This window comes from Sorghum bicolor, chromosome 1 (genome assembly GCF_000003195.3).
Source record: "Sorghum bicolor cultivar BTx623 chromosome 1, Sorghum_bicolor_NCBIv3, whole genome shotgun sequence".
NCBI lineage: Eukaryota > Viridiplantae > Streptophyta > Magnoliopsida > Poales > Poaceae > Sorghum > Sorghum bicolor.
In genome coordinates this window covers 31,646,439-31,670,990 of record NC_012870.2, presented here as the reverse complement: position 1 = coordinate 31,670,990, position 24,552 = coordinate 31,646,439, and the positions used below count along the sequence as shown (strand labels likewise).

The 24,552-nt window shown below is 42.1% G+C and overlaps 2 protein-coding genes across 2 annotated transcripts; one reads left to right on the top strand and one right to left on the bottom strand.

Moving 5' to 3' along the window:
• On the top strand, positions 3,488-11,706 carry LOC8067871. The gene is made up of 12 exons (XM_002467256.2): positions 3,488-3,808; positions 4,850-4,925; positions 5,012-5,076; positions 5,209-5,286; positions 6,392-6,472; positions 6,912-7,073; positions 7,429-7,527; positions 7,607-8,946; positions 9,172-9,395; positions 9,484-9,611; positions 9,732-9,770; positions 9,859-11,706. Exons 1-12 carry the CDS (start codon positions 3,662-3,664, stop codon positions 11,377-11,379), a joined length of 3,960 nt encoding a protein of 1,319 aa, XP_002467301.2. The 5' UTR covers positions 3,488-3,661; the 3' UTR covers positions 11,380-11,706.
• LOC8067870 (transcription initiation factor IIE subunit alpha) lies at positions 12,600-21,745 on the bottom strand. The gene is made up of 10 exons (XM_002464648.2): positions 21,373-21,745; positions 21,161-21,283; positions 19,933-20,053; positions 19,344-19,472; positions 17,750-17,859; positions 17,489-17,672; positions 16,377-16,568; positions 15,780-15,989; positions 15,501-15,687; positions 12,600-13,007 (listed from the first exon to the last, which is right to left on the bottom strand). Exons 1-10 carry the CDS (start codon positions 21,396-21,398, stop codon positions 12,913-12,915), a joined length of 1,377 nt encoding a protein of 458 aa, XP_002464693.1. The 5' UTR covers positions 21,399-21,745; the 3' UTR covers positions 12,600-12,912.

Here is a 24,552-nt window from a genome sequence, read left to right as displayed (position 1 = left end):
CGAGCGGTCGAAGATCGAGGCCCGCTTCGAGGACTCGCTGGCGATGTTCAAGGTAGGGTCGAGATAGTCGAGAGAAATCCCCCCGACGGGAGGCATCGAGCCGCCGGTCTCTATCGAATGAGACTGGTATCCCCGACCACGTCGACCCTGCTTTATGAGGACGCCTCCGGGCTACAGCTGACCCCCTCGAAAGGGGCACAGGTTCTCACTTGGACTACCCGCTAGGAACTCAATTTGGGATGGAAGACGCTCGCTCTATCGAGAGTACGTCGAAACCCCCGGGCAAAAACGAGCCAATCGGAATCTTCCACCACTGGTGTCGAAAGCGTTTCTGCGAATTAGATAACATAGCCCTCGAAGGAGTCAAAAACTCCTTCGAGGGCTCGGGGGCTACTGTTGAGGGTATCGGTAAGGGGTACCCTCAGCGATGCGCATTATAAGATTGCCCGTACGAAGGTCGAGACCCTTAATTCGACGCTCTAATCTTACGTATGCGCCGCCATCGACGGTCGCAGCCTCGAAGACGGAAATAGCGTCGAGCGAATCGGTTCAGGACTCGAGCGACGACTGCCGTCGATGACGGAAGCGGGCTCGAGCGAACCGAGAGGTGTCGGGCGCGAGGACACTGTCCGCCGCCCGACGCGCGCACGCGGGCCGGAGCATTAAATGCACCTGACGCTTCCCCACCTAACACACAGGTCACGGAAGGCGTGATAGGGAGCAAGCTTCTGTCCCATCGTTCTTTTTGCAGCCTTCCCACCGAACGACCCAGGGCGTGTCAGGACGCAGGAAACAAGGATGGAACGTCTAATCGGGACCCCCTCGAGACACCCAAGGTCAGCGCTCCAGATACCAGCATATTACACGGCGTCCGACCCTCGACCAAACAGGGTCCCTTCCTAGGGACAAGTTGGGCGTCGACTGACTTCATCACAGCTACCCCGTCGGGTCCGCCACCATACCGTACAAGCATGCGACCTCAGAACCAGCACAAGGCGGCTGGCAGGGCAGAACACAGGAGCACGCGTAATCATCACCGAGCTATCAAGATGGGACGGCTCGAGGCCATGCCGTACGGAAGCCTCGAGTAGGTCAGCGCTCCATGCGGCTATCGATCCCTACTCTAACATCTACGCATGTACCCTGTGTCTCTCCTTGGAGCTATAAAAGGAGAGACTCAGGAATAAAAGAACGGGACATCACAACACAAGAACACACACACACCCGTAGTAGAGCTACACACTTCATACCACGCTTGTATTCGCCCCTGTACAAGCACTTAGGTGCAAGATAATACAAACTCTCTCCCCCCGCTGGACGTAGGGCCTTCTCTTGCCCGAACCAGGATAAATCTCTGTGTCTTCTTGCATCACCATCCGGAAAGGGGAGCACGCATACAATTTTACTCGTTGGTGTGACCCCCCGGGGGAAAAAACACCGACAACAGTACACCAGCTTGGTTAATCAACGCTCGATTGATGGCATTGTCAACCATATCTTGAAGCTTGCCAGGATTGGCGTCAAAGGTAACCTGCCGTGGTGCCGGCAGTGCATCTTTCTGGACCACTTCGCCGCTCCTGTTTATGCTGAAAGACCTCAGGCATTGCTGCTTGAACTCTTCCATGGCTTGGGCAATAGCTTGCTTCTGCTCATCCTTGAGGTTGGCCTCCGTCACGGGGATGACGTTCTCTTGATCGAGGTCAGAGATCGACATGTTGATCTTGATCTTGAATCCTGTCCCACTGGGCGTGCCAAAAGATGTGTTGATGCAAAACTGATCTGCAAACACAAAGGGCTAATACCCGATTCAAACGTTAAGGCGTGCCAGCCGATTTGACCTTGCTATCGGCAAAGGTGATAACTCGAATACTTTAGTCCTGACAACAGCGATGCGCCCGGATGTCACGGCTAAGAGGTACTCACGCGGAACTTGAGAACACGCCGAGCTTAAGTCGACGAATTCCTAAGAACTCGTAACAAAAGGAAAAAGTATGACGAAGTCGTCGAAAAGTAAATGCTGGAATATGAGTAAAAACGTGTGTTTGATTCATTGATTGATTTTTTATTACAAGGCCCTAGGGTCTATATTTATACCTTGCTCAAAGAGCTACAACCAGACACGATTAGAATTCGAATTCCAAATTACACGGAATCCGTATACAAAACGATGCAAATAATTAAGGAAATAACAAAACCATCCCTCATGACAAACCGAAACTCCTCCACATAACGACCGGCAGCTTCCGGACTCCCTCTTTGCATCATCGGCAGACCCTTTGCCATAGTCATCGGCAGACTTTCTTATCTAGCCATCGGCACCATATTACTGCCTGTGGACTTAGTCACGTTCAACTTCTCCCTCATCGGCAACCATCCTCATCGGCAACCCACTTTGTAAACATCGTACTGCCACCTTATCCTGCCATCCTAGACACGTGCCCAAAAACGGTGTCAACAGAGTTGCTCTAAGAGCATCTTCAAAAGATTAGTCAAAAGGACTAGCTATACTGATTTAGCTACTTTCTAAAATAAATTTGACAAAAAAATATTATAGTACTTCAATAGACTCTATAAAGGATGACTAGTTAGTAGACTATCCAAAAGTAGAGAGCAAATAAGGTGGGATAGAAAGCTACTAAATTTAAAAAATCATTTACAGAGTCGGTTGGAAACAATTTTCCTTCAACAATAACTAAATTTATCTTTAGAAAATGATTTAGCTAATGTCTTGAAGATACTCTAAGAGCAACTCCAACAGATATGCTATCTATGTTATCTAGGCTATTTTCATATTTTTAAAGCAAGAGTTAAAGTCCAAACAGGTGTGCTATCTGGTTTGCTAAAATAACAAGTTTGCTATTCCTAAACTTTTTGTTGTCATATATAACATGTCGTCCTCACTAGCCATCATATACAAAAGTTATTATAGAATTCTATGTTTTAAATGAGTTTTTTATTTTACACAATTACTAAATCTTATAGTTTAGAAAATAATTTTATCAAATCTGTTAGAGATGCTCTAACTATTAGCCGATAGTGATAAAAATAAAGCCTTGTTTAGATGCACCAAAAACCCAAAACTTTACAAGATTCCCCATCGAATCTTGTGGCACATGCATGGAACATTAAATATAGATAAAAAAAATAACTAATTGTACAGTTTATCTGTAATCACAAGACGAATCTTTTAAGCCTAGTTGCTCTATGATTGGATATATTTGTTAAATAAAAATGAAAGTGCTATGCGTCAAAATCTAAAATTTTTTTTTTTGGATAAACAAGGCCTAAGAAATATTTTCGAGAAGCTACCCCTCGGGAGAAAAGCGCGAGCAGAACGGACTAGGAAGCCGGCGGCTTCTTGCGGAAGCGCCTGAACGAAGTCCACGCACGCAAGCGAGTCACTCGATATAAACCCAGTCCATCAGTGGCGGTCTGTACACCAGCGTACGCGGCCCCCTGACCCACATTTGCTGACCCCACATGTCAGTAACACGCACCCTCCCTGCAAGAGGCATACTACATACAGCCGCGTCACCGTACACCGAGCTCACCTCTATAACCCCCTCGCACGCACGAGCTCGTCGGCGTTGAAGGAACCGGCGGAGGAGGTTGAGGGGGAGGAAGCCTAGGTTGTCGCCGCGGGGCGGCGCCCCCCGTGGGGATGGGGATCTCGTTCAAGCTGTCCAAGGTCGGGGTCCGCGTGCACCCGGCCGCGCGCTCGGCGTCCGCGGCGCTGGCACAGGCGGCGGAGGCGGAAAAGCCGGCCACGGGGGAGAAGGAGGGGTCCCTGTCTGAGTCGAGACGCGAGGTGAGGCGCTCGTGCTTTCTGTCGCTTGCTCGCTTGGGTTTGTGTCTCGTTTCGAGATGGTCTGGTTAGCGACAGTGGGGCTGGGGATCTGGTAGCGGAAATCAATTTGTGTGGGGAACTGATGAAAAATCTGATCTTTGTTTCGAATTTGGTGTTTTTCAGGCGAATTTCGTTAATTCGCTACAAGGTTTAATATTTTGGGTGATTTCGGCTCGAAAGCTTGTGTTGGACACTCAATCGCGTTTTCCTTCGGAGGGATTGAACATTCAAAGACTGAATGGGGTGGTGGGGGGAGAGGAATTGAAACCTTTTTTTTCCCCTCTCTTGTGTTGGTGTTAGGCTCGGTTTTTTTTATGGCTATGTGTGGCAGTTCGGCTATGGAAGCTGAATTAAGAGGGTGGCAATTTGGGCTGCTTGAACTCAGTATCTACCGTAGAGCTTTTTTTTATCTTGTGAAGTACTCTAGCTAATTGCTTGGTTGTCAATTACCCTAATTTTGATTGCCCGTTGGGTCTAGAGCATTTTAGGTGCGGTTTGGAAGGATTGGCCCAGGAGTATTTGCCATGAAGCAAGGCAATGCTCCTACCCTCCAATTAACCAATACTGGAGATTCTTTTTGAGTTGTACTAGTATCAGTTGAGACCAGGGATGTTGTCTTGTCCAGCTCTTTCCGTTGCATCCTCCATGGATTGTTGCTCTAGTGTTCAAGTAGCCTTTTTTTTTTTTTGACAAGCCATACCAATTGGATTCACTCTTTGTGGTATAGCAATGTAAAATTAAGTATTGGCATGGATAGATGTACCTGGAGTGTTAAACTTCAAGTGGACAGTAGATGGTCCAAATCTTGTTGCCAGATCTTCTGTTAGCTTAAAATGATTGGAGAGAAGATACTTACAACATGTTTAAAAAATTATATACTTTTGCTTTTCTGATTTTCTCTTTGTATTTGCTTTTATTAATTTGACTTTGACATGCAATTCTCTTTTCTGCATAATAACTTAGTTTGCTATGATCGAATGCTTATTTAATATCTTTGTGCAGGACAACTTCGTTGAGAGAGGAAAAGATGTCAATGGAATCAAAATTTTACCAGCGTGCTCCAAGGAAATTTTGCCAGGTATTTTGAACAGTTGAAGATTTTTTATTTGTATCGGTTTTTGTATATACACTGTTTTATGTTATGCACTCAACGTTGTATTGCAGATCATGAGGTTTCTTTCACATTTAGCCTCTATGAGAGAGGTTATCTCATTTCAAAGTCAGCATCTGTGAGTTTTTCATCTGGAAATCTATGTAGTGAATTTCAGTTACTATTCTTGTTGGCATTGGTTTTTCTGGAACTCGAGAGAAAGGCATTCAACTATGAATATACTGCTGACATAAAATACATATATGTTCAGATGGATCCTAGTCAGACCTCAATCCAGGACAGCAAAACACTGCATCCCTATGATAGAGCATCGGAAAAGTTATTCTCTGTAAGTATGGTATCACTTGCTTGCAAGTTTTGTTTTAGTTGTGTCCTTGGATGACATTTCCATAGTGCATGCAATGTCATACCCAAAAATTGGAGCCAAATTAGGTGTGAAAACCAACTAATTTGGTTCATACCACATTTACTATTTTTAGTACAAACACAATTTTAATTGCTTGACTTGAAATATGATTATTGTATGTTGTAATATGGATAGAGTTGGGGCAATGTTTAAGGCCTGTTTGGAACGCAGGAATTTTGCAGGAGGAATAGGGAAAAATTCTTGTGTTTGGAATGCAGGAATTTCATAGGAGGAATAGGGAAAAATTCTTGTGTTCCAAACAGGGCCTTATACTTTCCATCCAGATGCAAAAACTTGGGTAATTGTAAGATACCAATGAGATTCTATCCAATTATAGTCATTTCCATTTACCTATCTCATTGAAAGAAACTGGAGTTCACATTAAATTTGTTGAATTCTTCAAACTAAGGCTTATGACAGTGAAATATGTATATTTTTTTACCAAATTCGAATATAAATAGCTGGGATAAACTAAAACTTTGGAGGGGAAAAGTCTATCATGTTTGCATCAATATTGTTTATGTAAACTTGAACGGTTGGTGCAAAATTATGAAATTGGGTTGGATTTGAATAAAAAAATCATTACCAATACCCTATTGAGTAAGGAATAGTTTACGCATATTCCTTTTGCGATCTCAACCAAGAATGTTGACTGTTGAGTCCCATCTGAAAAAGCAAAATAGAAGCTTTCAGATCAGCACCTCTTACATTGTTATGAAGTTCTATTCTTCTAGAAGACCATACGATTACAACATTGGTGTGACCCTATAGTTGACCTTAGCATCCTGTAGCCCAAGAGCCCAAGTTTCCTGTGCATGGTCATTTTCATACACTACCATATTATGAGTGGAAATTTTCTCTGAAGTGTGCAGACGTTTTGAGTACTAGACAAATATTTTTGCTTTGTTTTTTTGAGCTTCCTAACTGATTGACCAGGTTTTTCCATTTAGCTGGCTAAAAATAATATGTTAAATATTGATCTACATGACTCTAATTATATTTTTATGATTTTACTCATTATCTCAAGGCCATTGAAGCTGGAAGGCTACCAGGCGATATTCTTGATGAGATACCAAGCAAGTACTATAATGGATCAGTTGTTTGTGAGGTAAGTTGTTTTATCATACTTAAGAAATGTTATGCATGCAATGCTATTGAACTGCAACATGCTGAAACCTTTCTGAAATTTATTCTCTTATAAGTAATAAGTTGTGCTTGGTTTCTCTGATACATGGTTCAAAAAGCATACTGTCACAATTTTTGTACTGAGGTTTTACACTATATTGGAGAAATCCTTCTTTAAAAGACAAAAACTAGAAGTTTGGCTAGCTTTACTGCCAACATGTTCTACAATATGCCAACCTACCACCTTTTTCCTAACACTTTTTTCAGAAACAATGGTTATACATTATCGTGAACCATCATGTTGTGTCATGTACTCATGGTCATGTGTTACTATACCTTATTGATAAGAGGCCACTTGAGTCTTTAGCAGTACTTCATACTTCATTGTCGTACATCGATATAAGTAATGGGATTTTTTTTAGATACGTGACTACCGAAAGCATGTGTCCAACCAAGCGCCTGCATCATCTGCTGAGCTAGGTTTACCTATTGTGAATAAAGTGCGACTACGAATGACCTTTGAGAATGTTGTAAAGGACATTACCCTTCTATCTGATGATTCCTGGACTTACAGGGATTTTGTGGTAAGTATGCTGTGTAACATCTATCTATTCTATTAGTTGGAATTTTAACATGGCTCATTTTGGCATCTGCACTTGCAGTTTTTATACTCTAGTATCTATAGGAAATTGCTTATTTGAGAATGTATTAACTGAATTTAATCATTTGTGTAGCTAATACTTAGCAATTGCAAGTTAGTTCTACAATAACTGATTAGTAACACTGGAATAGCATGACACAGTAATAAAAATGTAAAATATATGTATGGTTGGATACCTAAATGAACTTCTGTAATAGAGTAACCTGAAATTTCAGTTAATGCAATTCAATTTGCTTTGCCAAACCATATGGGCTATTGTGATATGCATGTTTTTCTAGGAAGCTGAGGCTCGCATTGTGAGAGCTCTACAACCAGAACTTTGCTTAGACCCTACACCTAAACTGGATCGACTTTGTCAGGATCCTGTTCCGCATAAGGTATGGGCACATGCTGAACAGAAAATATTATCATGATAGGTATATATGTTTCAAACTAAGCCTCTTATGTTACTTGCAGTTGAGCCTCGGTATAGGAAAAAAGAGGAGGCTGAGGCAAAATCCTGAAGTTGTTGTCACATCCAGTAACATGTCTCATGGTAAAAAGGTTTGCATTGATAGGTTACCTGAAAATGCCAAAGTTGATGACATGGGCATCACCAGCAGTAATGCAGCTCAGCAGGTTGGTGATAACATTACCATCCAAAATATCTCGGTCTCGGGTGGTTCTCAGACACTTAGACCAAATAATTCTTCACAAGATGCTGCCAGAATGCTTTTGTCCCAATCTGGTCTACAGCAAGCATTAAGTTATTCTGCTGCTGGTAATGATCGTATGGCAGGACTGCCTGCCAATTTTTCTGGAATCAATTCAAGCATTTCATCTCCCCAGAGCATGATTGGTTACAATGACACTGTGGCTGCCAATGGCCTTCTATCTGTGAAGAGAGAAATGCAAGATGCCCCGCTTCAAGATCCTAAGAGAATAAAGCCAACTGGTGGCATTGATGATGTACAGCAGCAGCAGATAAGGCCTCAACCCCTTGGTGGGCTGGAGATGCAATGGAAGAACCATCAACTGCATCCACAATTAGATGTCAAGGGGATGCAGTATGCATCTTCACTGAGTGGTCAGAGATATCCTTCTTCGATGATGAACAACATGCAAGATCCAGGATCTTCCTTATATTTCAATCATCAGCAAAATTTGAGATACGGTGCTAAGCAAGAGCAGATGGATGGTTCTGATAAGTCGAAAGACGCCTTGCAGTCTATGGCACCTGAAAGTTCCATGCTGGATCAGCAGCAATCCCAGGCTCAACATTTACCACAGCAATCAGCGGCAAGAAACAATGTTCCAAACATGGGACAGTGGCAAAATACTCGGTTCGCAGCTGAGAAGGACTTGAAAAAAGAAGAAATAATTCCAAGAAGAAAATTAGCACCTAGCTCTCGTGCCCCTTCTGGGCCTATGGTTCAGTCTCCAGTGTCCTCGAAATCTGGAGAGATATCAAGCAGTTCAATGGGTGGCCAGTTTGGTTCTGCTGTGACATCAGCTGTAATAGGGGCACAGAAAGATAAATTTGCTGCAAATTCCAGTGCTGCAGTTGGATTTCCTTCTGTAGCTTCCAGCCCTAATGATTCCATGCACCGAATACAACAGCCAGCTGTTGCTTCCTCAAAGAGGAAAACAAATTCTGTCCCCAAAACTCAACCGCCTGTGAGTGCTGTTGGGTCTCCAGCCAGTGTTTCAAATATGCATGCTCCGCTGAATGCGAGCAGCCCATCGATTGGGACCACACCTATGGGAGACCAAGCAATCCTTGATAAATTTGCAAAAATTGATAATATTTCCCATCGGTATGGCATAATTTTCACATCTGTTCTCTCCCTTCACGAAATTTTGTTGTCACTTTCCCTTCTTTTCTTAGTATCTTTGGAAGTCTGTCATGGGAGGCACCTTTTTAGGAAGTTTTGGGTTGCAGGTTGTGAATTTGACGTGTAGGCCATTGCATTGTATACTATTTTTCGTTTTTAGCCATTGCCATCTTTCTACATGTACTTATTGTTGCATATTCTTTTCAGGTACCAGCTTCTCAATAAGAAGAACAAGGTTGATAAAATATCTCAAAAGAAAACCATTACCAATCAAAGTCATCCAGATGTAGCTAGATGTCTCAATAGTTGTTTCCATTCTGAGGATTATATAGATACAACAAGACCTCTTTGTAATTCTATGATTAGTGGAACTATAAACACGTGCAAGACTAGGGTAATAAACTTTGTGAGCACAAACCGCATGTACCAAGGTATGCTTTACAGACATTTTGCTGAAAAGGTCCACAGGAAAGAAAAGCCACAGTACCTTCAGTTAATCTGATTCACACTGTCCTACAGGTCATTCAAGGCCATTCCAGGTTATTTTCAAGGAAATTTCTGATGAAACTGTAAAAATGCAATATGGAGATCTAGAAGATTTTGATGGTCCGAATGCGCATGATTGTGTATTCATATTACCAACAAAGGTTTGTTGTTATCTCTCAAGTTTTCACTGTTTCCCTTTGTAGCATAAAGGCCCTGAAACACTAGGCATATTGTTTAATGCTTTATTTCTGTCCTAACTTTTCAATTATTTGCTCTTGCAGTACTATGCTGACTTGCTTGCAGAGCAGCTTATTCCCCTTGTAAGTTCCATAACCCTAAGCCCTAAATAGTAAGATGCTTAAGTCAATCTTCTCATTTTTCTTTACCTTTCTGTACCTTTTGCTCTAGATGTTGCAAGATGGGCATTCTAAAGCTGATGATAAAGTCGTGCGCGGCACCCCCCTTGCTAACCTCAGTACGCTGTCTGGAATTTTACCAGACAATTTAGTGAGTGATGTAAAGCAAGAGGGAGGTGTAAGCCAACAACTTAATGCTGCAGCCCATGCAAATGTGCCACCTGGAACACAGATGCAACAGCTTCCTGTCAATAGGATGCTTTCATCTGCGAGTAGCAACCAGGTTCTAGCAATGCAGCAAGGTTATATGCAAGGGGCAGCCATGCCTGCAAGGAGCCAGCAACTTGACCAAAATTTGGTTCAGCAGCCGCAGCAGCAACAGCCACAGCAGCAGCCACTGCAGCAAAATGCTCAAGCCCAGATGCAGCAACCATCCTCTCTTCCACTGAACCAGATGCAAAGACCTCAGCTTCTGCCCACGAGCCCATTATCACAGATGTTGGGGCCTGGCTCAAATCTCACAATGGGCTCAAGCCAGATAGGTAACAATAAGGCTCCTCCTTCATCCTTGCAGCTTCAGATGCTACAGGCACAACAGCAACAACCTATGTCTAGGAAAGTGATGATGGGCCTCGGCTCAGCCATGAACATGGGCAATATGGTTAACAATGTTGTTGGTCTTGGTGGCCTTGGTAATGTTATGGGAATGGGCAACGTGCGTCCAATATCCTCCCCCATGGGATCGATGTCAGGCTTAGGTAACAATTCCAATCCAATGAACATGGGAATGGCATCCAATCTTGCTGCAGCTGGACTTCGGCCAGGTATGAACCCTGCTACTTTTGCCAAGATGCGTATCGGTTTGGCACAACAAAGGGCAGCAGGCATGTATCCTGGAATGGTTGGAATGCCTGGAAGCAGCTCTCCAATCCTTCCTAGTTCAGCTGGCTTATCTATGATGGGCCAGCCGCTAAACAGAAGCAACCTTGGTCCCCTGCAGAGGGCCATGATGTCGTCTATGGGCCCTCCAAAAATTCCAGGAGGTAACTTTCAGCTGAACGCGCAACAGCAAATGCAGCTCCAGCAGCAGTTGCAGCAGCAGCAGCAGCTCCAACAGAACCCCCAGCAACAGCAGCAGCTCCATCAGAACCCGCAGCAGCAGCAACTGCAGCAGCTACAGCAACAGCAACAAATACAGCAACAACTGCAGCAGCAGCAGCAGCTCCAACAACAACTGCAGCAGCAACAGCAGCAGCAACAACAACAACAAATGGGATCTCCGTTACAGCAGGCACAGGTGGGCTCACCTGCTGGCTCGCAGCAGTCGCTGATGATGCAGCAGCAGCAGCAGATAAGCCCACAGCAAATGGGACAGCAGGCTGCCATGAGCCCCCAGTTGAGCTCAGGAACGCTGCAGCAAATGAGCAATAACGTGGTCAACCCTGTAGCCACTCCAGGTCCTCCCCCAAGCCCGCAGCTGAGCTCCCAGACCCATGGGTCGGTAAGCAGCATAGCTAACTCCCCGATGGAGCAGCTGCAAGGCGCCAGTAAGGGAGGTCCCGGTAGCATGTAACCACAAATAATTGGTTCACTTCTTTGCCTATATATACAGTGTAGGAAGGTGTAAACACTGGCCAAGATCACTATGTTTTCTTTGTTGTGGTAAATGAGGTTAAATTAGGTGTGTTATAGTAAGTTATAGACCATAGATGATAGCTTGTTAAGGACCGACCATCTTTATGCATGGATTTCTATGCTGTAGATTGTAGTTAGTAGGAATGGTAGTCAGTTCTTGTGAATCATTATTCAATTGGTCAGTTTTCTACTTTTCTCGCTTCATGTTTAGATTAAATTCTTAAAAATTATGAACTTATTATGTGATCATTGTGTTACTGATACATATCTTCATTTGTTCGCCAACAGTTTATAACATGTTAGAGATTCGTCAAATTCAATTTTGGATGTGTATATGGGCCTGATTATTTTCTATACTAGTATATGTAGACTTGCGTGTAATGCAGGCTACATGTATTTGGTTGTCCACAGCCTTTTATGCAGTCTTGTATAGTGCTCAAAGCAGGTTCACCATAGCAAGTACCAAGATGTTACGTATACATACACCGATTTAGATTACGCTACACAACGACTATTCAAACAGCCAATCAAATTGTGGTTCAATCTACTCTGTTCTTTTGATGGTGAACTGCAGCATTTACATTCTTGACAGATAATTCAGAATCTTTGCAAAATTGACTTTGAGCAATTCAAATAATTTGTCTAATGCTTCGAAAGAATGCCCACGACGCGGAGGTTTCCAGTGCAACAGCAAATCACCATTGCAAGATACTTTATGCTGAAACTTAGAAACTTAGGGCGTGTTTGTTAGAGTGCTCAGGCCAGCCTGGCTAGCGGGCCTGGCTATGGTGCAAACAGTACACATGACCATATTTGGTTACGACCCACGCAGAGCCCCAGTAGAGATTGTGCTTGCCAGCCAAATAGAAGATAGGAAGCGGAGGTAGGCAGTGTTTGCACCAATCAGGTCAGATGATTGCTCAGTCCAGCCCGGCTCTAAAAAAAAATGATACCCCCCATTGTTTTTCTAAGGCCTGGCCCAAGGCTCCGTGGCTGGATCAGCGACACCAAACACGAGCTGCTGCAGCCAGGGAGCTTGGGCCACCCCCTGGGCCCTTTAGCAAACACGCCCTTAGATCACGAGATAGCCATTAACTATCTGTCGGACGTGGGTATCGATGAATGGCAACTGTAACGATTGCATTTTTACTCAGGACATAAAACGTGCATGTACGTGTAAAAGTTGAACTCTGTAATTCCTTTCAGACAAACAGATGCACAATAATAGTCTACAAGACTACAACAGCTCTTCAAAATAACAGGGGAAAAATGTTCACCCTCTGCTCAAATGTTTAAGTATATTTTGTACATTTTCAACTAAAAAAAAATATAGGAGCTGGCTTTTCATTTGGACAAGTTTCTCTTGATCATGCGTGCGACATAATCAGGCCAGTGAAATATTTTCGACCTCTGGTGGGATACCAGTTCAAAATTTCTGAGGGAGCAGGGGTCGCCTGTTATCTTTCAAGCATTAACCCTCCTCCCACTCATTATCATCTTCCTCATCGCCAGATTCTTGGGCCTCCGCATTCAAATCTGCCAATTTGTATGTTTCGGTTGCATTCCCTACACATTTTTGAACAGATTAGGCAGAATAGTGGATGCAAAATCTACATGGGTACATTAACTGCAAAAGTGGAGGTCGAAACATTATAACAAAAACAGATTATGACATTAAAAAATTCACCAGAGTTTAAAGTAGTTGTAAAATAATTAAAGCACAGACCCAAGGTAGTCTCTGTCAAGGTACCTCGACACCATTCATAAAACTGTTATAACATAACATACTTTGATCAGCAAAAGTCATACAAAATATATTTTGACCCTTAATTTCTTACAATATGTTATCATTTGCTCAGGTATCAATATCATCTTGGAGGCACTTTTTAAAATAGAAATGTATTGATACAAGTTTTATGTCCTAAACTTTTATATAATTCGAACAATTGTTGGTACAGTTTGTAAATTTTGATTTTTCCCTATACAACATGCTTATCATTCAGGAATGGAAGTACAAAGGTAGTTGATGTTTGATATCAATGACATGGTGATGAGGGATCAGAAGCTATGAGAAAACATGTCTCAATTGTTGATTAGAGGAACTCCAAGAGCCTCTTTATATCCATCCATATTGATAGGAATAGTGCAAAATGCCCTCCAAATTCTCTAATTAAACATCCAAATATTGATATTCTCTATTCCTGATTTCTGACTAGCCAAAGATGGAGAGCGGGGTTAGCTCTCTAGAGTCACACAAGATATATAAAAACTGTTGGAGGGTGAAAAGATATGAAGTGCTATTTTTATTGAAATGACTCCAAATGAGGATTTAGAGATTGAGTTTAAGAAAGAATCTTTGGAGATACTCTTAGACCAGTATTTAAGGCTTATAATAGTTAGAAAAGAAAAAAAAAGTACCTCAAATACATGTATAAACTTTATTCAAGGAAAGCCAAAAAAGTTAGTCAGACTTGCTCCCTCTGGTTTCCAAATATGTCGTTTTGGACATAATCACACATACTAAGGAGTCATTAACTAGGGTGTATATTTCCTTCTTTGCCCGTATTAAATAGTGTCAAGGGGTGCTCAACATCAGTAATCTCCACTGGCTCGATTGGTTACTATCCTATGCAGTGTGTCGTGTGGCCGGGGTTTGAATCCTCGCTGCCAAATGTTTTTGCACTTGCCAGACTTTTTGCATGGCATCGTAGCTTGCATGAATGTTTTTTTTTTCTTTCGAGCTTTAGGCTGGCATGGCTGCGATGTGCCAAAATTTTGCAGCTGCACAAAATTTTCACAGCGCGCCGTGCCAAGCTTTGGCCTCTGCACAAAATTCACATTGCGCACTTGGCTAGCATAGCTGCGACGTGCCAAAATTTACCTCAAGTTTTTTTGTTCATTTTATTCTTGCACTTTTCCCTCTTGCAATGCAAACTGGAGGACAGCAGCATGCGCGGCGCACGTGAGCTCCAACAGTTGAATATGTGGGAGACGAAGCATTGGCATTAATGCTTGCATGCATGAAGGGGTATTTTAGCCCTGCTGAGTCACAGAATGGTGAAACGACATCTTTTAAGCTACTTTCATTTCCCCCCTAAGAGCATCTCCAACGGTTTTGCATTTTATCCTTGGCAAAACATGGAGTTTGCCAAGTCTCAAATCAATATGGGGAAGAGAAAAAAAAGGTTACCTACAATGGTTTGGCAAAATTAAGTTGGCAAAACCCAAAGTGTGGACCCAGCGGTTATTTTTTCAGGCGAAAATTTTCTTCACGCCATCGACTCGGTCGCGCGTCTTTCTTCGCGCACTATTTGTCGCGCGCTATTCCTGGCGCCGCCGCCTTCCAGTTCCCGATCATGTGTGCACTTGAAGGAAGAGAATAGATCAGGACGACGGAGACTGCTTGCAGCCGCCAGGGCTTCTTGGAATGCAGCTAGCGTACTAGAAGATCAAGGCGACAAGACGGCTTCAGTCAGGTCAGGCTAAATCAGCTAGCAGGGTTGCTGTACTCTATAGCGTCGTCGCTATGTCCTCATCCTGGACGGAATCCATGTCGCTGACAACTCCACCAGGATCTCCAAGGTTTGTCCAGCGATGTGCAGAACCGAAAGATCGTGGCCTCCAACTTTCCGCAGGAAGAAAATGGCGGCGGCAGGGGAACCACACACGGGGAAGGAAAACGCATGGGGCTATGCGATGCCAAGCGCAATACACGGTTGGCATATATGCCAAACCTGGCCAGGAATTTGCCAAGTTAACCAAAATGCAAAGCCCATTTGCCAAACCGTTGGATAGAAGTTTTTAAGACTTTTTTTGCAAAAACAAGAATGCAAAGCCCATTTGTGAAACCGTTGGAGATGCTCTAAAACGACATATTTGGAAACTGGAGGGAGTATTTTTTGAATCAGTTATTGTACCATGTCCACACATTAAATACATGGATATAGTTTGAAGATAGGATGGAAGACCAGTTTTTACTGATACAAGCATTTCAGATACAGAATACAGAAAACTTAAATTGGTTGAAGCTAAAAGAGAGTAACCAAAAGAAACCTGTACCTGTAGGTTGATGCTCTTCCCATTCAATACCTTCATCATCATCGTCCCGCTTGTATTTCTTGCCCACTTGGCGTTCAGTTTGAGAATCTGGGACAGAAATCTTGCCTTCCTGTTGCATTCTCCTTTTTGCTTCTTCCTCTTCCTGCTTTTTCCTCAAGGCCTCATAATAAGCCTTTATGTATTCTTCCTACAGGATAAAAATAAAAGATAATATAAAAATTCTGAATGGTAGATTCTTTACTGATCTAAAGTCCAGTATATGTCTATTCCTGAGCTGACCTGTACACTTTGATCATCTTTCGAGTCCTGTTTCTTGTCATCTTTGGCTTCAGATATTTCAAGTTTTTGTGGCTCAATTTTCTCTCCTCTTTGTTCCTTTGTAAGATTCATGCCATCTTTGATCATCCATGGAGGTAAGACTTTCAGTTCAGAACCATTTTTACCTGATTCAGCACCTTCTTCTTTCACGCCATCAATCACAACTTCAACCTGAAAAATGAAACAGATATCTCACTGATAGAGCAAAGGTATGGCCGTAAAGTGCAAAAACTATATGCGACACAAGCTAAGCAAACGTGTGGTGACTCCATATTAAACACATAAATGCATTGGTGAGAATTTTTTTTATGGAAATATCATAACCTCATTCAACAAAAGGTACAAATGTGAAAACTTCTGATGTGATTCAAAGAGTTTCTCTTATTTTGATGAATAGTAGGGAAAAAAAAGAGTGGACTTCTGTGAAGATGATGGACTAATATGATTCAGAGGTTCATTGGAATATGGAAAAAAGTTGAAATCTAACTTAATTATGTCGAATATACAACCAAGAAGATCCAGTAGCACTTGGAGCTATATGAAAGTGGAAAGTCTTACCTTTGTCTCTCCAATGAATGGCATTGGTGTACCATACTGCCCTTGTGAATTCCTGGAAGAATCAGCTGCAGCAGGGTCACCAATTGCAAAAGCACCAATATTTGCTCTTTCCCATGTTTGTAGACTCCCAAACTCAGGTGCAGGCAGATTCTTCACTCTATCAAGTTGTGCAACCAATGGCTTCAATTGCTCCTAAAGTAATAGAAAAACAATATTAAGAACATACCTCAGTCAGATTCTTAAATACCAAGAACAAGATTCTGAGACACTTGTTGATAGATCGGTATACATGCAATCACCTCCAATATGTTGCATATAGAACACGATTCATTCTTTTCCCAATAATCTTTTTTTTTACCGAAGAGACTAATATTCTCAATTTCTCATCCAAGCACTTGTAGTGGTATGGATCAAATTATTTCCTGACTCTAGGCAAACAGATTATATAAATTCTAAAAAACTGTAAGCAGACAGTGAAGGGCATGAAATGATTGGTTTTAGGGCCTGTGTGGAGCTAAAAATTAGGTGGAATTTTTAGCTAGTCACTGGTCACTAGTCGGAGCTAAAAAATAGCTGAAGTTGGCTAACAACCAATTGAAAGCTTGGCTCAAAAATCAGCCCACCTAGTAGCCCTCTTGTTTGGATGCACTAGGGCTAATTTTTAGCTAGCTAACAATTAGCCTTGGTATCCAAACAGGCCCTTATACCGGTTGGATAATTGCTATTTACAATATCAAAAAATGTGTAACCTCTAAAGGCTATAGCAAAGTTGGTGACGTTCATGGTGATAATAGGCCATTCCTGTCACAGGTGGAAGTTCATATCAGTTTTACAATATTACATCAGTGCAGCTATATATGTGTTCTTGTTTTCTTCCAAACTATTTGGTTGACTTCCTCAATCAAGAACAGAACTATTTCCTTTGTCAACCAGCTATTCTCAGCGGGAGTTGTGCTGGAATGCTGAAAACAACTTACATTTTTTTCCTTCCATAATATTTAGACTGAGCACGTAAATTTTGACATTAAAACTTAGAAGAGTTCCAAAGAAACTGAGCACGTAAATTTTGGCATTAAAACTTAGAAGAGTTCCAAAGATAACCGAATACTAACTTCAATTCTTTGCTGCATGTCCTTTAATTTCTCACGCCTGCGCTTTCTAACATTATCATCACCATCTCCCATTTCCTCAGAAGCAAGCTTGTCACTCTCTGCAACCAGTTCACCATTGCAAGTTTCACAATGGAAGTACTCATCCGTGTAGCTTACCAGTTGTAGTGCATCAAAGGCGGAGTATCTGCAGATCAGAAGAAAAAGTTACCAGAGCACACCAGTTTTCTGCCTAGCATGAATAAACTAGACAACACCTACTACCTTTTATTACAGCTAGGACATATATAGTGTTGAATTGTATTTCTGCTGTCCAATTCATCCTTCAATTTTTTCTTCATGCGGTGGATCCGGTACCTTACAACATCACAGATCTGTGTTTTGGGAGGACAAACATCCATTATAATTTGTATTGGATTACAGAACTAGCGACAGAGGAAAGATGAATGGGGACATAATGTTCTTAGTATAATGGTGAATTTCATACACAAATATCAACAAACTGATGAAAATGTAAATGATAACTAAGCTCGAGCAAACAACCAGTGATGTTTTTGCATTGATCCATATACAGGTGTTTTCAGCAAAAGAGAACAGAACAAGAGAAATGCCCGCAATATAACCAGCATACATGTTCAGAAGATAATACTAAAGCCCATTAACGCTATGTACTCCCTCCATCCCAAAATAAATAACTTTCTGGAAATTCAGACAAGCAAATTAAGGACGCTGGCAAAAGACGAATGTACCCTCATCTTCTTTCCCTTCCCGGAGGATATCTCTGTATTTGGCAATTGTCATTTGCATGCACCTGTGATTAGCTTCCGCATTAAGAGGCAGTGTCCCATGTTTTTGTAGAATGTTCATTTTTGGGGACAAATTCTAAACCTCAAAAAGTTATTTATTTGGGATAGAGGGAGTATAGATGAGAAGTTTCATTTGCATGACACTGAGAGAACATAGGATTGTCGGCAGTTTTTTTTAATACAGGAAGTTCTATAAAGTTCTAGCTGAGAACAAAGCAGTTGATAAGATGTTTTTTGCCACATGTCTGTGCACGCGTGAAATGGACATTTTCAAATGTTGGTTGAACATGGGGCCTGTTAGTCTGAGAGTCAGCATCAATTATACCAGATAAGTGGCAATAATCCCTCCAAACACAGCACGTCAAGGGTGCGTCAGGTGAACGCCTCCACAGAGGGACGCCCCCATTGAACTGCAGGATGCAAGACACAAGAAAATCGACACACTACCACAACGCGACGTGCAGTTGCCAGAAACCAAAACAAAGAGGTCCATGGATTGATGTTATAAGCGGCTTAAAATTGAAGACTTGAATTGCTTGAGAGCAAACAAAGAGTCAGATATAAATCCAAATTCAAAGGAGGTGCTCTGTAAGCTAGTATATATATCGAGTTAAAGAAGCTCTTGTATATGTATTACTCTTCAATATCACTTTTGCATTCACCCTAGAACCCAGCATGGACTACTAAGACTAGGCCCAAATACAGCTTCGTTTGCAAGGGAAATGTTACAAATAATGGAGGTCAAATATTTTTCCTACAAGGCTAAAATTATCAAACAGAAAGAAGGATTAACTCATGATAATACAGTACTAATAAAATTTCTCCCACTTTGCAATCAAGGCCAATTCATTAAGAAATATAACAGGAGAATCCCAAAGCATTAGTAGTCTATAAAATAAATGTACTTCATCATTGCTAAGGGAAATAAAAAAAAAGTACTTCCTGCAAGTAATTAAAGGCAACATACAGATATCTTGTTCTTTTTCTTAAAAAGAACACTCTTATCTATAAAAACAATAACAACTTAATGGCATAGGTTTTAGAAGACTAACCTGAGCATAATCCAAGCAACAGTATGAATGTGTGTGCATCTTTACTTTCTCTTCTCCCTCCTTGGCAACTGGTTGACCATCATTAGCAGCTGCAGCTGCAGCATTATGTGCTTTTGCATTTTTTGCTGACTGCAGCAAAAAAGATCAAAGGAAATACAAAATCAGATCAGATAAGAAGACAAGGAACCACACACAAAGGAAATACGAGTTATGAAATCACAAGATATTCGCTGGCACACTTTCAGATAGCGAGAAATGAAACTATTCATTTGTCGCAAAAAAAAAGAAAGAAATGAAACTATTCAAGTAATTGTTTGAATACAAATTTCTGCAGCCAGCAACCAACTTCGTGATGGAGAACTCTAGATGAATAAATTTCTGCCCACCCCTAGTTACTTGATAAGTGTCAAACACATTTTCAAGGCTTGAAAATTTTGAATTATCTTCCTTACAGCTTAACACCATTAAGGTAAATAGACAACAAGGACATTTTGTCACCAGTTGGCAGTTGGAACTTGCTCATATCTACAAAAAGGAATCGTAGCTATGCATGTTCAACAACAGATCAATATACATAAATAAAACTAACCTCCTTCCGATGATCCCTTGTGACTAGTTTCTCCTCTTCAAAGAAACGGAGAATGCGACGCAGCTGTTTCGAGTGGAGCTTCAATGCTTTAGCCAAATCTTCCTCCCGGACCCACTGCCGTCTGAGGTGGAAGTAGAATAACTTTTGCATAAATCAATCAGACCAAAAAAATCAAATAGGTGGTTAGGTTACACTACAGAAAACCTATGCTGCCTGGATATGTGGGTGTGGGTGAGGCCTTGTATTGCATACCGGATGTGTATGCAATACGGATACGCTGCCTATACATATCAGTGTTATTATGCCCACCTATTCGACTAGCGACTAGAAACCAAGTCATCCAATTAGTACTTTTTTTAGGGGATAATCATGACTAATCAGACAATTTGGGCATGGATGACTAGCAGGCGGATTTCATTTTCATCATTGGCTGACATCTGTCCTGTTGACCCATTAGGCTCATTGTTTTTTTTTCCTGATAGGGTTTAGTTTACTACCTTTCCACTCTCCTCTCTCTCTCTCTCCCGTGCATTCCTGCACTGCAGCCACCGCCTGCCTCAGCAGCAGGTCTCGCCGTCTCGGCGGCGCACCCTCTCTAGCTACAGGCACCTTCTCACTCTCCAGCCAAGGCACCGCCTGCTGAAAGGGATTTGAAAGATAAGCTCCTTGACCAACTGTTAGTGTACATCCTCCTTCTCCGCTTCTTGCTGTTAGCTCTTGTTCTTCTTGCTTTCTAGATCTATTTTGGCCATACTTTGCTTGCCTTAAAACTTGAATATGGAGTTTTGGACACTTCACAAATCAAACCTCATCAGTAAGTGATCAAGTAACCATACATTCCATCTTCAAACTTGGTTCATATAGCCTTTATACTAAATGCTATATTATATTGGTCCTGCTACATAGAGGACAACTAGGGTTAGTTAGGCTCGACAAATTGAGATTATCGACGACTGATCACTTTATCAGTGCCATGGCAACCAGGGTTGATTAGACGATTTGAAAACATAGATACATATCTTCCGAGTATCTAGTTTTTTTATTAACTGATATAGCATGAGTGTGGTGTCACTGGGCCAGCAGGTGGGGTGTGTTGATGGCATATGAAGGCAAGGTGCTCATGCAAAATTGAAGACTAGCAGCAAATTATTTGCTTAAGGAACCATTCGCCACTCCAACCTTATCGTAACCGACAGACGGTTCAACAGAAATAGTTCGCATCCGGTACCTGGTGAGCGCGTCCAGGACGACGACGGCCATGCCACGGTTGTCCCCGCGGGAAGTCTTGGGCTGGTTGTCGCCCTTCATGGAGACGTCATCGTAGAAGGCGCGGGCCGCCAGCCTCACCAGCCTGCCAGAAAACCAACCCACCAGATGCCACGCCAAGGTCAGAAACGGCTGCGGCTAGGGTTTCGAGAATGGAGTAGGGTCGGGGCACACCGGTTGAAGGGCTCGATGGAGTTCATGGTGGCGAAGAAGACACCGGCGCGCCGGCGTGCGGGTGATCGGGGTTCTGATTGCTCGCTTACGGCATAGGGGGGCGGGAGGGGGCCGTATCGCGCCGGCCGCAGCCCACACCGGTCGGATCGGAGGGGAAAGAGCGAGAGAGAGATGGCCCTGTGGAGGCCGTCTCCCAGATCGACAAGGATGGCGAGTTGCGGAGAGAAGAGGCTCGACGGCTGCACGCAGGAGAGGGACGGGGCGGGGGAGAGGCCCTCGATGGGATTTTCGCCGCTGCTCGTCCCCGAGCCGCTTCGCCTTGTGTGATAACGGCGCGGGGAAAGGAAGCGTTGGGGTCTTGGGGAGAAGAAGTCGATCCCTTTGGCCAGACACTTTCCTTTATAAGAAACAGGAGAGGTTTAACCCCTGTTGGAATTTTTTCTCTATTCTAAATTGTAAGGCGATTTAGCTTTTCAAAATTTATAAACTTTATTTACTATCTATTTAGATGTATTTATATCTAGACTAGGTAGCGTGCCCGTACGTTGTTACGGGACAACTAAACTTTTATATACTACAAATACACAGATCGCACGATAAAATGACAATAATATGAAATTAAATATCAACGTTAAAATAACATTTAATTCAAAAGGCAGAGCTTATGAAATTAACGAAGCCTGCGGCATTGCAAGCTCACCAACTCTATTGCTTTGCAATGGAAACAAATACTACCCTCATAATTTGAGCATAAATGTGTTGTATTGTTACAAAGACCAATAATGCGAGGGTGATGTTTGGAATGTCAATATTACAAAATGAATTTTGTGGATGGCCTAAAATTCTCATTGATGGTTTGCAATCAAGGTATGTATTTATAGTATTGTACATTTATGCATACACACATAAAAGTTCATGTCACCGTAACAAGATTAATTTATTATTCAACCTTTTAGAACTAACCATCTCTTTGAATTATCAGTTTGCTTCATACAGAATTGGTATACCAAGGCCACCCTTCTTGATATTTTATATAATAACATGTCTTCAACCATATACCCGTAGTATTGAATTATGATCCAGTTTAGTATGTTCCATTAGAAACCCTAATTAGTGACTCAATGAAATGTAGGTAAATATTTAGGCCTTGTTTAGTTCATCCCAAAAACCAAAAACTTTTCAAGATTCCTCGTTACATCGATCTTGCGGCACATGCATAAAGCACTAATTATAGGTGAAAACAAAAAGTAATTGCATAGTTTACCTGTAAATCGCAAGATGAATCTTTTGAGTCTAGTTAGTTCATAATTGGACAATAATTGAAAAATAAAAAATAAAAGTGTTACAGTATCCAAAACCAAAAAAATTCAGAACTCAACAAGGCCTTAATTCATTACAAAAGACTTGTAATGAATAGACTATAATTCTAGCATACTACAATGGGACTATCATACTTAAGAAGTCACAGATCTTGAAATTGCAACAAAGCTACTTGTCCTTTCTAAACACAAGTAGCCACAGGAGGCAAGCAAAATTTCTGTGCAATTCAGATTTCAGAACTAGTGTTGTATATAGGACAAGGGATAGACAGTGTAGTCAAGCAAGACGAATCTCTTTCTAGTTTTTGTAACTTGAATATTTTTCAGTGACTCTAGAATAGATGATCCCTACAGACGGCTTCCTAAGCGCACTCACAATGCAGACTTTATCATAAAGTCTAAAGTTATTTATTACCTCGAACAATGTAGACTTAGAGTCTAAATAAGACTTGGAGTCTTATTTTTTCTACCTCTTTCTTTAATAAATATGCTACCACATCAGCAAAATACCATAAATAATATGTAATTAATTATCTTGGACTCTATGATAGAGTCTTGCATTATGACTGCCCTAAGCCACCATGGCTCGTGTGCATAGTCAAATTTTATATAATATTAGGAGATGATGTGTACCTGTACCCCCATATTGCAAACAATGTATGCAAAAGGAAAACTTAAATATGGAGGAAAATAATTTATTTCCCTAGCTTTAGCAGACTGTCGCCCACCTCGGGTACCACCCGGCACCTCACCTGCCACCCATTCATTGCTAGATTGCCGTCGTCGCCCGATCCGCCGATCTGTCGTGGCGATGCTTGTCCTCCGGCTTCAACGCCAATCCACTCGTGGCCTACCCCGATCTCTTCCCAAATCTTATTTTTTGAAAGAAGAAAATGAGGTAAGGGATCGAATCAAACCTATGCGGTGTGATGTGGTGGGGGGCATACGGGGAATGGCATGCCCCCCATGGGATGCAGCCAGGGGCATGAGATCAGACAGTGGATATAGATCGGACCGCATAGTGCCGACCCAAAATTCGTGTCGTGCCCGTGCTAGCCTTACGAGCCGAAGTCGTGGCCCAAGCACGGTACTACGAACAAGCCGTGTCAGGCACGGACACGACAGACACGGGTCGGGCTGGGCCGGGCCTATGTCGTGCTTCTTAGTGTCGTGCTTGGGCCAGCCCATAGTGCCCATGCCAAATGAAAATCTATAGATCAGTTGCAGGCAGACCGACGACCCAACGTTGGATTGTTGCACCAAAATATCCTATTCATTATTCTCTCAAACACACTTCCACCTCTAGATTATTGTTCGTGCTAACGCTATTACATGTAAGTCCCTTCAATATACTACATATAGTTGTGCTACTTGCTCTGCATTTAAGTTATGTGCATGAGTGCATGATAGGGAGCTAGGAAGTGTGTTTTAAGTACACACTTCATGTGGCTCAAATTTAACTGCACACTTTATACAGAGAAAGGAATAATCGACCAATAGTTTTAAGTACTTCCATAGAGTGTCCAGGCAAATAGATTATCACAATATCACTAAAAGAATACATATATATACATATATATAAAGCCCACAAGTCTGTCACTCGTTGCTCACGCAGGTGTGTTGGTCCTACTTGGTACCCACCACACTCATCTCGAGCCTATCCTATGGAACTGTTGAAAGCCCTAGTTTGGTTTTGGATAATTGATGAAACCCTAGTACTAACCTCTATACTAAGTGTGTTAGGCTTAATGAGGTTGGTACATGCCAAGTGATGGAGCAAGAGATGATCATGGTGATGACGGTGATGACCACGAGATGATCAAGTGCTCAACTTGCAAAAGAAGAAAGAGAAAACAAAATC

Bases quoted from the DNA above. Each gene is read 5' to 3' on its own strand.
- LOC8067871 (XM_002467256.2), top strand. From the start codon at position 3,662: ATGGGGATCTCGTTCAAGCTGTCCAAGGTCGGGGTCCGCGTGCACCCG. The intron at 5,077-5,208 runs GTGAGTTTTTCA...ATATATGTTCAG, and splicing joins TCATTTCAAAGTCAGCATCT to ATGGATCCTAGTCAGACCTC. The intron at 7,074-7,428 runs GTAAGTATGCTG...ATGTTTTTCTAG, and splicing joins GGACTTACAGGGATTTTGTG to GAAGCTGAGGCTCGCATTGT.
- LOC8067870 (XM_002464648.2), bottom strand. From the start codon at position 21,398: ATGAACTCCATCGAGCCCTTCAACCG. The intron at 15,688-15,779 runs GTCAGCTCAGGA...TTTATCCTGTAG, and splicing joins AAGATGATCAAAGTGTACAG to GAAGAATACATAAAGGCTTA. The intron at 13,008-15,500 runs GTACAGGTTTCT...AAAAATGTGTAG, and splicing joins GGAAGAGCATCAACCTACAG to GGAATGCAACCGAAACATAC.